At 41.0% G+C, this 14013-nt stretch overlaps 1 protein-coding gene across 1 annotated transcript in view; it reads right to left on the minus strand.

Moving 5' to 3' along the window:
- Positions 1 to 541: 541 nt before the first annotated feature.
- Positions 542 to 14013, minus strand: part of PPARA (peroxisome proliferator activated receptor alpha) — a 29185-nt gene continuing 15713 nt past the window's right edge. The window contains exons 4-7 of the mRNA XM_081861404.1: positions 10687 to 10825; positions 6830 to 7032; positions 1836 to 2283; positions 542 to 1217 (exon numbers count right to left, since the gene is read on the minus strand). Coding sequence (XP_081717530.1) covers positions 970 to 1217; positions 1836 to 2283; positions 6830 to 7032; positions 10687 to 10825 — 1038 coding nt within the window. The 3' untranslated portion in view covers positions 542 to 969. The remainder of the gene's footprint in view (positions 1218 to 1835; positions 2284 to 6829; positions 7033 to 10686; positions 10826 to 14013) is intronic.

Genomic DNA, 14013 nt, shown 5'->3' on the forward strand with positions numbered 1-14013 from the left:
TACACAATTTTGGCTTTAAGCGCGATCCCCAGAACATAACCCCAGCATAAATTGCGGGCTTACTGTACTTTAGATGCAGGGCTAGTGACTAGGATGCCCTTCAGATATTTTCTCTTATTATTTTTAAAATATCTATACCGCTTTATATTTTTAATAAAAACCTCAAAGCGGTGTACAGCATATTAAATCAATAAATAATAAAACAATAGCCGGGCGATGTTCCTCTGGCCTCATGAGGAGGCTCTTCAGTAGGGCTGGGTGAGTGTGGGCCTCGCCCGCTAGGCCAGGTGGATTGTGGACCACAATTCACATTACCTCTGACTTTTGCTCATGCTGGCTGGGGCTTATGGGAGATGTAGTCCACAACATCTGGAGAATACAATATTGGCTATCCCTGATTTAAGGGATAGGGTATGACCAGTAGCATATGACTTATTTCAATGGCAGACATCTCTGCCCCCACCATGTCAAATCCCAATCTGCTTTTGAAACACCTTTGAGTTTCAAAATGCAACTCACCACAAAGCACGGAGGACTGCTGTTGGAGAAACACTGTTAAAGCTTTAATGGACATCACATAAAAGCTTTTGGATCCTGGCCAAAACTCCTAGCTTTCTTACAGTAATGAAGATGATGGGAGAAAGGCTTAAAAGTGCAGAAACTTCAGAAGAAGTGTATGTTGTTAGTAAGTTCAGATGTACTATAAATGATATTACCACTGTTGCCCAAATTTCAAGTCAATCACAGCTTATTGCCATTTTTTATACATACTATACAGTTTCTCTTAAGTACTTAAAAATAACTCCTGGCAAGAAAAATATGATATTGCAGTTACCTACCTTTTAGCTCACTAATGCTTTGAAATAAAAGCACAACAGAGAGAACTGTGCAAAGTAGTTTGCTCCCATCTATTGCTTTTGTATTTTCACGTCATACAAAACAAAAAACAAAACATAACAAAAAACAGCCTTAGTACATATCCTTGTAGATTTCTTGTAGTAAAGGATGTAAGTGTGCATCAGATTCAGTCTTTTTGATAATCTGAACAAGCTGAGCATGTTCTGTGACAAGCTGTCGGAGGTCAGCCATTTTCTGTAGAAGCTTTGGGAAAAGGAAGATGTCATCAGGATGGTTGTTCTGCAAGTGAAGTTTTAGCACATGCACAATGCTCTCCTGCATCTTTTCAATGTGTCTTATGTTTACAAGGCCAGGGCGATCTGTTCACCAAAACAAAAAAAAGCACATCAAGTTATTGTAGAAGAGTTAATCTGTGACCATAAATTATATTTGCTTAAGACCTTACTGAAAGACCCACTAAAAGACCCTCTCCTTAATGTTAAGTGCAAGAATGAGAGTAGTAGAGTTTTTAAGACTGCTAGACTAGGGAAAACCCGCTTCAAATCCTCATACAGCCACAAACCACAAGACCAATATAAACAGAAAGCAGCTTTTAAACGGACAAAAACATGTTTTTGATCTGTTAAACTGTTTTGCATTGTCATTTATAGCTATCCTTTTGTCCATTTTTGCTCTCAACCAACTCAAACAACTTATGAAAGGAAATTACTAGAAACAGGGAAAGGTAAAATTCAGATGAGGCCCATGAGGAACTAATCATTCATTCTGCACAGTATAACGCAAGAAATATTACAATCTTTCCATCTGTTTCTCAACCACCCAAAATCTACTGTTATATTCTTTATCTTACTTGCTTAAATAATTGCTTTATTGCTATTGTTAGCTGCCCTGAATACTATTGTAGAAAGATGGGGAGGTAGTATAAATGGAGATAATCACTAATTAGAATACATAGGTATAGAAGCTTTAAGTCTTACCTCCACAACAAATTATAGCAGCCACAAAAAGAGCTATATCACTGTCATCTAACTCCAATGCATTGAATTTCATTGCAAAATCAAACTTCGGTTCCATGATATCACAAAATGGCTTCCTTAAACTTTTGAGGAATTCTCGAGTTATAAAACCATTTCCGTAGGCTACCAGCATTCCATCTTTGTTCATTACAGAGGCTAATGTGGCAAAAATGGCTTCATAAACTCCGTATTTTAATAGTGTCACCTGGTCATTCAAGTCTAGGTTAGAGAAGCCAGGGATGGATTTGGCAAATTCTGTAAGTTCTGTTACAGCTTCGACGGAGGTACATTGGCAGCAGTGGAAAATTCGAACTTCTGCCTCCTTGTTTTGTATTCCATTGGCTACCAGTTTTGCCACCAGTGTCTTCTCTGCCATACACAACGTATCCATATCATGTATAACAAATGGCTACAAAGAGATAGTAAAAGTAAATATGTTAACTATTTACAAATATACTAATAGCAATGGAATATACTAAGATATTAAGAGGAACAAAACAAATATAATCAAAGCCCCTACTGAAGGTGTGTCTTCAGAACCAGGTTTAATGGAAGATGGGATCCACCAATGTAAAAAATTGTTTCAAGAACATTCAGCATTTTGAAAGAGGTAATGAATACACTGTAGGATGACACCACCAGAAGCATTTGCCCCATGTGGATTTGCTTGTATAGTTAAGTCTCACAGCCTAAGGTAGCAAGCTTGTAAGACAATGGTTTGGAACCCACAGCTTTGGGACCACATCTCACAATGGCATCCCAACCCCACAGGGGCATATTCTCAGGAGGCAAAGAGAGCCGCAGATGGAAGGCACAAGCTCATGGCTTTGTAACCAAAATGCCCACACCCACAAGCAAGGGGGAGACATCTGTGAGCATGGGTGAATCCCAAGATGAGGCGACTGCACACAAGGAGGGGTAGAGGAAGAGTTATGCATGCGTAGGAGAAGGCACTCAAAGCACCTTCAGTGAGGGGCTCATCAGCCAAGCCACCTGTTCATTGCACAAGCAGCATTCAAAATAGTCAATGGAAAAAATGATTGTATTGGGTCTTGAGGGAGGAGGAAACAAGACAACTAGTGGGGGGGGGAAGGGGGCAGGAGCACATGGAGATATCACACAAGTTTGGTTGGGGGTCTCGCACATGCATTTATTTTCCTATAAAAACAATTTAAAATATTAGGGTGTTTTATATTTTTTAAAAATATATAAAAATCAAAAAGAAAAAGTCTATAAAGATCAGGATAATGGTTGAGGTTGGAAAAAGTTTCCCTGCCTATCAGAAAAAATAGGGGGTTTGGGTGCATAGGCTGCTGGTGCTGGTATAAACACCTAAATGGGCATATTAATGTCAAAGGGTCAAATCCTTTTTGCTCAAAAAAGAAACGGAAACGGTGCTTGTTTGATCTGTGTTGACAACACTGCTATTGTCATTGGGATATTTAAAAAGTGATCACAGCCAATGTTCTTACAGTATATACCTTTTGCATTTAACCATTTAATACAGACTCCGACACCACCTCCATCTAATATATCACGCCTTATCTTGAAATGTATCCAGCCTTACACGACAGACCCACAGTAACAACCGTTATATAATGCACCTGAGATCTTTCTATAGTTTAGGACTGGCATTGTGAGAGAGCAGGGCTCTTGTGCCTTAAACACTGATAACAGAAGAGGCACTATATTAGCGGCAAGCAAGAATACAAAAGTTTTTGCTAGTATGGAAGTACAACTATGAAAAAGCTGTGCCTGCTGACATCCTGCCAAACAGATAGCTTTTTACTTCTGTGTGTGTCTCAATTTATCTTTTCTGTGGGTCAATGGTCCTTCATATAAAAAAGGTTTCCTACCAGTTTGATATTTACCAAAGGAAAAAGATGGGGACAATATGTCCCCTGACCTGGTAACATAGCTGTCAACATTTCCCTTTTTTAAAGGGAAATCCCCTTATTCCGAATAAGATTCCTCGCAAGAAAAGGGAAAAGTTGACAGCTATGCCTGGTTCTTACCACTTATTCTTCTCACTTATTTACTTATAAATCTGCAGCTACACAAGTAAATTAGCATATTCCATTGTTATGCAAATATGCTTATCTTTTGAGGGGAGGGTAGAGGATCTGATCTGCAGTGGCACTTTGCCCAGAAAATTATGTTAGCACCTTTGCCTCTGTTTGGAGGAATGCCTTTGAACAGGCAGTACTAGAGTCACTGACTGAGTTCATTCATATGCTGCTTTCCCACAATGAGCTATGCCTAAAGTGGCTTAAAGCAAACTTTCAAAACAAATACAGAGTATTAGAAATATGAATATACAAAATACAGAACATGTCAGAAAATTCAAAAACGACAAAACAATTTGGCAAACACAGAATAAATTCAATATAAGTAACAACAACCATCTAGGTTGTTGAATAGGTACATTGAATAGGTACAAAGCAAAACAAAAGTTAACTGCCAATAAAGATTCTGCACTCCCAGGAGCCTGCCTTAAATGCAGCTCAGAGGGAGGGGCAGATGGCATACAGCTGGCTCCCCCACCTCTCCTCCAGAGGAGGCTGACAGCAACACAAGGTAAGCGTTGGGGAGAGCAATGATGGCAAGTCTCTTCTCCAGCCTCCTGGAAGCACCAACTGGTAGTGCGGGTCTTAAAGCACTTGGCTATTGCACTGCTAACTGTGCCACTGAGGCCTGCTGGAGTGAGGGTGCTTTTCCACTACTGTGTGTGTTGCGATGCAGGGTGTGTCTTGCAGGGTGTACAGGTTCATTGGCTGCCTGTGTGTCATGTGGATGTTGTCACTGCCACAGTCCTGATTAGCAGACTGTGGCAATGTTTCTGCAGATGCTGTGGGCATTTGGTTGTTTTTCTGATGTGCTTATTTCTCCTGATGTTGTACTTCCCTGCTCCTGACTACATGGACATAGGATTTGGAGGCTGCTTCAATAGAGGTGTATCAGCACACCTAGCATAAGGCAAGTACAGGATTGCAAAATGTAACTACAATCCGATGCCCATTTATCTGGAAGCAAGTCCCATTGCCATTAATTGAATTTGTTGCTGAGTAATCCTGGATAGAATTGTACCCATCAAACAAATATTTCAATTCAGTGTGGTAAAGACTCCAATTCAGTTTATTCTGGAAAACCCACATCATTAGGACTATTCATGTGGATTAAAAAAACCCACAACACATTTTTCTTTCTTTGACACTCTAGCAACTCTGGCAAAATTACAACTTACTTTTGAAAATTGCCCATTCAAAATCAGGTTACTATGCACCACCAGGGATTGTAAGAAGTAGTTGTGGAATACTGAGCAATTTATTATACGCATACATTGCCTGAATACTTTCATAGTTACATGTGATCTTAAAATAATATAATCTTTACTGCAATGAGGGCCCTATTGATTCAAATAGACATACCACCTTTAAATGGTGAAATAACAATCCCAATTTTCTTTTCAATCCTGTGCTCATTTTTTTGCGTTTGATGTAAATACAATTAGAGAGAAATGGGTAAGGCCATTTCAGACCATTTTAAACTAGATGTTTAAAACTTTGCTGCTTTTGCTTTTGCTGGAGAACTAGGGTATTGAAAGCTTAGTCATTTCTAAAACCCAGTTAATCATTTCCCAATGCAGTCAAAGAAGTTCATTCAGTAATCTCTCCCGCTCTCTCATGCACCGCCCCTGCCCCCCACAAACACACCCCAGTGGATCTCCCCCCCCCCCACAGCCAAATATGCTTTAGGAACTGTCCAGTGTAAATTTAGCACCCTTTAGGAACTTTAGGAACTGTCCAGTGTAAATTTAGCACCCTTGACTTGAAATGAATGAGGATGAAGGATGTTTAACTTTGGCTGGATTATGCCATTGGTATTTTTAGTGGATTCGTTTACAACTTACATCCTCTAAAAGAGGAGGAGCAGGGGAAACCACCTTCAGGGCAAGATCCAACCAAAAGATAAGCACTTCTAAATCCTGTCGGACTTGTGAGGAAAAAAATCTGTGTTTCCTGGTGCCAAGCAGATAAAGTTTCACATGTCTCCAATTTATCTCTTCCACCTCCCTTTCCTTCTGTCCCTCTCACCCTCAACGCAAAACCACCTAGCCTAGTATGGCTACCACATAGAACAACAGGCTCAAAAGTAAAAGGGACCATTTCAGCATACAGGCTGCAACTTTTCATACTCATCTATGGGCAACACGACAAGGGGTGTGTGTGTCCCTATAATTAAAGCCCCATATCCTTTATTTCTTTTTCATTTGCTTAAAAGAAGTTGAAGAGGTTACGTGGTATGAGACTGCCCAGTTCAGCTGTATACTTCTATGAAAATGGCTAAATACGCAATAGTCAACTGCCTAGCAACAATACTTCAAAATGCCAGAAGTTACGAAGTTCTAGTCCTTAGGAAAGCTTTCGTCACAAGCTGCTCAGAACGATTGGTGTGGGTTTAACTCACCATTTACAAAAGTATCCAGAGCACACTCTCTTTAAGTATTACTTTCATGCTGCTCTTTTATATTGTGCAATTTTTATCTTTCTGCTTTTATTTGTTTTACTGTCTTTTTAGCTTTATGTAAACTGTCCAGAAAACTTGTTAAAGGTGGGGTACATATCCTCAAAATAAACAAATAATAATAATAAGGCTGCCTCCAGATTAAAATAAATTTTGCTCATACAAAAGTTTTAACAGATCAAGCAATTAGTCATTAAAATCTACATAAATTTGCACTGAAATAAACTAATATACTTTGAAGAAATTTCCATAATGCATGTCACCAAATAAGCACCTCCTCCTCCTCCTGAGAGAGAGAATGGGAGATGCCTCTTCTAACACAGCAGGTTCCATCCGCAGTTCTTAGAAGTGCTTTTACTTGTCTTACATACACATTAGCTCACCATTTGCTTAGTTTGCTATTTTTAAACTTTATGATGGCAAATACTTACTGGATTGTTGCTGGTTTTTCCTGCAAGTATGAGTCTGGCTTTGACCTTGTTCATATTAAAGTTTTTCAAATACGCTTCATAAATTCTCTTGGCGAGTGATTTAAGATCTGCGATTTCAGAATTTTCTATACAATGATCACCTGTTAGAATTTCAGCTTTCAGCTTTGCCTTCTCTGACCTTGGCATCCGTCCAAATCGAATCGCTGAGGAGAAAATATGCATTTAAAGTGGAACAGCACAAACATTTGTTCTCCAGTTGTAAGCCTGATCTTAAGCTCAAATACTAGCTTACCAGGATCCTAGCAACAGCAGCACAAGGAGTAAAATAGCCCCACAGGCTGAGACCCCATTCCTATCTATTTGTGACCCCATAAAGAATTCAAGATACCGGGTCTGCTCGTTCCCACATCTTTTTGGGGAAGGTCTACTCAAGTCCATCAGAAGTGGGAGAATGACTGTATCAACGCATCATCTCCTTTTACTAGAGAACTGGGCCAAAACAAAAAAGATGAATTTTAACAGGGAGAAATGTAAAGTATTGCACTTGGGCAAAAAAAATGAGAGGCACAAATACAAGATGGGTGACACCTGGCTTGAGAGCAGTACATGTGAAAAGGATCTAGGAGTCTTGGTTGACCACAAACTTGACATGAGCCAACAGTGTGACGCGGCAGCTAAAAAAGCCAATGCAATTCTGGGCTGCATCAATAGGAGTATAGCATCTAGATCAAGGGAAGTAATAGTGCCACTGTATTCTGCTCTGGTCAGACCTCACCTGGAGTACTGTGTCCAGTTCTGGGCACCACAGTTCAAGAAGGACACTGACAAACTGGAACGTGTCCATAGGAGGGCAACCAAAATGGTCAAAGGCCTGGAAACGATGCCTTATGAGGAACGGCTAAGGGAGCTGGGCATGTTTAGCCTGGAGAAGAGGAGGTTAAGGGGTGATATGATAGCCATGTTCAAATATATAAAAGGATGTCACATAGAGGAGGGAGAAAGGTTGTTTTCTGCTGCTCCAGAGAAGCGGACACGGAACAATGGATCCAAACTACAAGAAAGAAGATTCCACCTAAACATTAGGAAGAACTTCCTGACAGTAAGAGCTGTTCGACAGTGGAATTTGCTGCCAAGGAGTGTGGTGGAGTCTCCTTCTTTGGAGGTCTTTAAGCAGAGGCTTGACAACCATATGTCAGGAGTGCTCTAATGGTGTTTCCTGCTTGGCAGGGGGTTGGACTTGATGGCCCTTGTGGTCTCTTCCAACTCCATGATTCTATGATTCTATACTAAGAAGCACATGGTAGCAGTGCCACAGTTTTTACAACCTTTGTGGGTAGCTAACCCACAACTCCTTAATTATGTGAATTGCTGGAAAGCTGCAGCTAAACTGAGAAAGAAGGCTTAGAGAAGGTGTGTGAAGAGGAAAGAAACACTGCAAAAACAGAGACAGAATAAATGGATGAGAGAAAGATGAGGCTTTGGAGAAACCTGTAGAGAAGGGAAAGAAAAAGGGGCAACAATGAGGCGCAGAGTGATATGTGGTATAGTGAGAAGAAGAGGGTGCAATTTGAAGTAGAGAAAGAAAGAGTGTTAATATAGTGAGTTCCCACACACTGCATTAAAACTGCAGTACAAACACTTCCCACAGATAAATGCATCAAAAACATCTTTCTTATATTAATAAAAACCAAGAAGTGGCTTATTTGAGTTGTGTATCACCAACCAGTGGAGGGACGCGGGTGGCGCTGTGGGTAAAACCTCAGTGCCTAGGACTTGCTGATCGCATGGTCGGCGGTTCGAATCCCCGCGGCGGGGTGCGCTCCCGTCGTTCGGTCCCAGCGCCTGCCAACCTAGCAGTTCGAAAGCACCCCCGGGTGCAAGTAGATAAATAGGGACCGCTTACCAGCGGGAAGGTAAACGGCGTTCTGTGTGCTGTGCTGGCTCGCCAGATGCAGCTTGTCACGCTGGCCACGTGACCCGGAAGTGTCTGCGGACAGCGCTGGCTCCCGGCCTATAGAGTGAGATGAGCGCACAACCCTAGAGTCTGGCAAGACTGGCCCGAATGGGCAGGGGTACCTTTACCTTTTACCTTATCACCAACCAGACCACAGTCCAATATAGCAGCCACCAGTACTGTCCCTCCCTAAACTGAATTCCCATCTGCACCAACAGCACACAAACAGTGCAACAACTGAAGCAGAACCTAACATTGATTCAGTCATTGGTGTTATCTCAGAATGGTGCACCTTCAGATTCAGACCTAGCAACATTCTGTGTCCTATTGTAGCAATTTTACACTGAAATTTGTGAATGAATTTTAACTACAGTGTTCAATACATGAATAGTTTGAAACTGATTAGAGGCTTGTAGCCCAAGATAGGAAAAGAGGTGGTGAGGGAACACCAAGCTGCTTTCAATGAATTCAGATCTCCAGGGCCTGATAAGGTGCATCCAAGGGTACCAAAGGAGCTTGCAGATGTAATCTCAGAGCCTTTGTCTATGATCTTTGAGAATTCTTGGAAAACAGGTGAAGTCTCTGCAGACTGGAGGTGGGCAAATGGTGTCCCCATTTTCAAAAATGAGGGAAAAAAGGATGCAGCTAACTACCGACCAGTGGACTTCAATACCAGGAAAGGTCCTAGAATAGATAATCAAATGGTTGGTCTGTGAGCATTTAGAAAAGGATGATGTGATTACTAAGACCTAGCAAGGGTTTCCCAAAAACAAGTCATGTCAGACAAATCTCTCTTTTTTTTTATGGAGTTACAAGCTTGGTGGATCAGAGGAATGCTGTGCACATAGTGTATCTTGATTTCAGGAAGGTTTTTGACGAAGCCCCCCATGGTATTCTTTGTGATGAAACTGGCAAAATGTGGGTTGAATGAGGCAACTGTTAAGTGGATTTGTAGCTGGTTGACTGTCCAAACCCAAAGTGTATTCATTAATGGTTCCTCATCATCCTGGAAAAAGGGCACCACAGTTTAAGCTGGAATGTGTGCAGAGGACAGCAACCAAGACAATTAAGGGTCTGGAGACCACGCCTTAAGAGGAACGGTTGAAGGAGCTGAGTATGTTTAGCCTGGAAAAGAGGAGACTTAGATGAGATATGATAGCCATCTTCAAATATCTAAAGGGCTGTCACATGGAAGATGGAGCCAGCTTGTTTTCTTCTGCTCTGGAGGGTACGACTCGAACCAGTGGTTTCAAGTTACAAGAAATGATATTCTGACTAAACATCAGAAATAACTTTTTGAAAGTAAGAGCTGTTCAACCATGGAACGAACTCCAATGGGAGGTTGTGGACTCTCCTTCCTTGGAGGTTTTTAAGCACAGGTTAGATGGCCATCTGTCATGGATGCTTTAGATGAGATTCCTGCATTGCAGGGGGGTGGACCAGATGATCTTTGGGGTCCCTTCCAACTCTACGATGATTCCATTCTTTTCCCTTTGCTACCTTGCAATATCTGGAATTGCTCATAACAATTCTGTGTTTCTTCACCTTCTGACATCAAACTAGATCCGAAGACTGGAGAACAGAAGGAACTTAGCATTCAATAAATCCTTGTGCAAACATTCATGCAGTGTTATACTTAGTTGGTTCCTATAGCAGTTCTCATGTTTCTGTTTGTGCAAGTAGACCATCAACTTTGGATTTGACTTTTCTAGGACAAGATACAGAACAATATTTGCATGAGCAGAAAATGTATTCCATATCTGGATGGGAGCATATGAATCCAAACCATGTTTGCTTCAGTCCTGTATTTGCATAAGATGTCATACCAGCTATCCATGTAGAATCATTGTCCAACTTATTTTTTTGTTGAAGTAAAACAAAAATTATGGTCACTCTTACCTACCATTATGAGACATTCCAACTGAAAGGCACTTTTGAAAACGGCAGTACTGACATTTATTTCGATTCTTTTTCTGAATTTTGCAGTTGCGATCACACTTGTCGTATATAAGTTTTAGTCTGATTGTTCGCCTAAAAAAGCCCTGTGAAAAGTTTAAAGACCAGACATTAGCATATAATAAAAGCTTCTTATATTTGAAATGCATTACAATCCTAAACCTGTTTTTTATGAGAAAACACTTCAAGACAGTAGGACTTACTTCCAAGTAAAAATGTCTAGGATCGTCCTATACATCCCCCCCCCCATTCAGCTATACAGTATGTAGATGTTAAGAGTAATAGTAGCAAATTTTATGTAAAATATTAAGTTACGCATAATACTACACTGTGAAACTCCTTCTTGCTCTGATGAACCTATGGCTAACATGGACATAAGAGCCAGATTTTCAGGCTCTTAATTTTCCCCATCTCATATATACTCAGGGTGTGAATGTTTTCAGTGGATCTGTTCAATACCTTACCTAAAGGATAATTTACATGGTAACTGGTTTAGTAGTATAAGGATGTCTGTGTTATAAATTATGTTCCTTTGTGTATGATCCCTGTTTATAAGACCATTATTAGCATCCATACATTTTTGCATTTCATTTCCTTCCGACATATCTGCTACTCAGGATAATACTTTGTACATCTGATGAAGTAGACTGTAGTCTATAAAAACTTATGAACCAATGTAGGTATTAGTCTTTAAGGTGCCAAAGGACTCTCTGTTTTTATTATTCCTACCATCATTTCTGGTTTTGCCAGGGCTTTAAAAATTGTAGATAGATAGAGTCAATGGAAGCCTCAGCTGAACAAAAATGTGTGTACACATTTTGTGCAGGGATAACTCTCTCAAACCACATTCAGTTCTCTTAAACTATCTCTAGCCCTTATTAGAATAGGAATCTAGCAATTTCAATCGAATCTTAAATTCCAAACAAACTGTCCACTAAATTACACCACCACTCAAATTATTTGCTTAGATTACATGAAATAATTGGGATAGTTGAAGCTTTTACAGAATCAAGACATGTGGGAACCTAAATTATTGTGTCTTATCAGAAAACAGACTTCCAACTTTACACAGGTAAATTCTAACACAATTAATGCAAATCTTATTCAACAACCTTCTGCAGCTCTGCCAACTCCCCAAAGGCAAGTCTGATGAAGCAATGGTGGTAAAACTTCCCACACAGTTGTACCAAGTTTTAGAGATGCAATTATGAGAAATGATTCTCAAAGCTAGAAAGGAGCTGCTGTTTGGCCGGTGGGAGACCCGTGCACTCCAAAAGCCTCTGTCACCCCCTGCCAACATTAGCCAAAGCATTCCTTTTCTAAGGAGAAAGGTGGAGGCAGAAGCTTGAGCAAAGCTGTGGGCAGGAGTGCCTCTGCCACCAACCACCAATGGCCATATGAATGGCAAGCAGCAGAGGCAGGCCAAGTGTTTCCACACCCAGCCAACCAGCAAAACAAGTCCCAGAGGGGAAAGCAGGAGTGGCTGTTTGGGTTGCATGGTGCCACTGCTCCCCTCCTCTAACACTATTCTCAGAGTTAAAAGCATGGCAGAAACTATTCCCACAGTTAACCTGGTTTTCCAAGCTCCTCCAATGCCTAGTGTAGGTTGTGGAAACCCTGCCACCCTGTCTCCAGCTACAGACTTGGAAGGCAGAGGAGGGAAGCAGGCAATGGACCCTAATATTGTATGGAAGATACAGCAAGAGGTCAGGGGCCAACAACCCAAATTTATGCATACCTGCAGTCCAAAGCACACTTACTTATAAGTAAGCCCCACTGAACAGAGTGAGACTTGTTTCTGAGTAGAGATGCATAAATCTGTTCCAGCAGGATCTCAATTACAAGTTTTGCCTTGGTTAGCAAGGTCTGCCCAAGTTTATGGAGCTCTGAACATAACAAGTCACATGAGATACTTTGAGTTAATAGCATAGAGTTAAAATAGATCGCATGAGGCATGTGTACCAATAATTCTTTATATGGCATTTTTCATAGCCACTTCCCATTTTTCTTAATTTCCAGTTCTTTAGCTCGCTTTGCTACTAGATGAATCCTTATTTTGCCCCAGTACAAATCTCTCAATTATCTGTCAGTAAAAGCATTATGATACTCATTTCATAATGTATTGTATGCTAAAGCCAGCCTCCCCAAGAAGCCTTCCCCAACCTGGTGCCCTTCAGATTCTGGACTACATTTCCATGAGCCCCAGCCAGCCTGGCCAATGGTCAGGTATGATGGACATATGATGAAGGTATGATGGCACTTCTTAGACCAGCCTTTCTCAACCTGTGGGTCCCCAGATGTTGTTGAACTACAACTCCCATCACCCCTAGCTAGCAAGGCCAGAGCTCAGGGATGATGGGAGTTGTAGTCCAACAACATCTGGGGACCCACAGGTTAAGAACCGCTGTCTTAGACTATGTTATTGTCTGTGCTAAAGATCGCCATGATGTGCTCCTTACCAGGGCTATGACGAGCACCGACGACTGCTGGACAGATCATCAACTAATACGCTCCATGATGGTTATCAAAATTATACCTCAATGCAGGCTACAAGGAAGAAAACCAAGGTGCAAAATGAACACTCAAGTGCTTCAAGATCCCATTAAGTGGGATTGCTTCAAAACGACTCTTAAGGACCACCTGCATTCAGAATTCCCTGATAACATCGAGGAATACTGGACCAAGCTAAAAACATCCATTATTGCAGCCTGTGAACAAACTATTGGCTGAAATCTTCAAAGTGGGCAGAATTGAACTTACACAACAACTTCACAAGCTCATCAAAAAAATCTGGGAAAGAGAAGAAATCCCAGCAAACTTTTGGGATGCCAAAATTATCAATCTCTTTTTAAAAAAGGTGACAGAACTTATTGTGGAAACTATCAAGGCATCTTTCTATTATCTGCAGCTGGCAAAATTCTTGCAAGGATCTTAGCAAACCATCTCTTAACAATATCTGAGGCGACCCTTCCTGAATCCCAAAATGGTTTTCGGCCTTCTAGGGGGACAGCGGACATGATTTACACCGCTCAACAGCTTCAAGAAAAATGCAGAGAGCAAAACCAACCCCTGTATATGGCGTTTATTGACCTGACTAAGGCTTTCAACACTGTAGATCGTAATGCCCTGTGGACTGTGCTTCTGAAAGTTGGCTGCCCAGATAAATTTGTAAACATCATTCAGCTCCTCCATGATAATATGACAGCCACAATCGCAGATAACAATGGCTCTCAAAGTGCACCATTCACAGTGGGATCAGGTGTTAAACAGGGTT

This window comes from Podarcis erhardii, assembly GCF_964252035.2.
Source record: "Podarcis erhardii genome assembly, chromosome: 5".
NCBI lineage: Eukaryota > Metazoa > Chordata > Lepidosauria > Squamata > Lacertidae > Podarcis > Podarcis erhardii.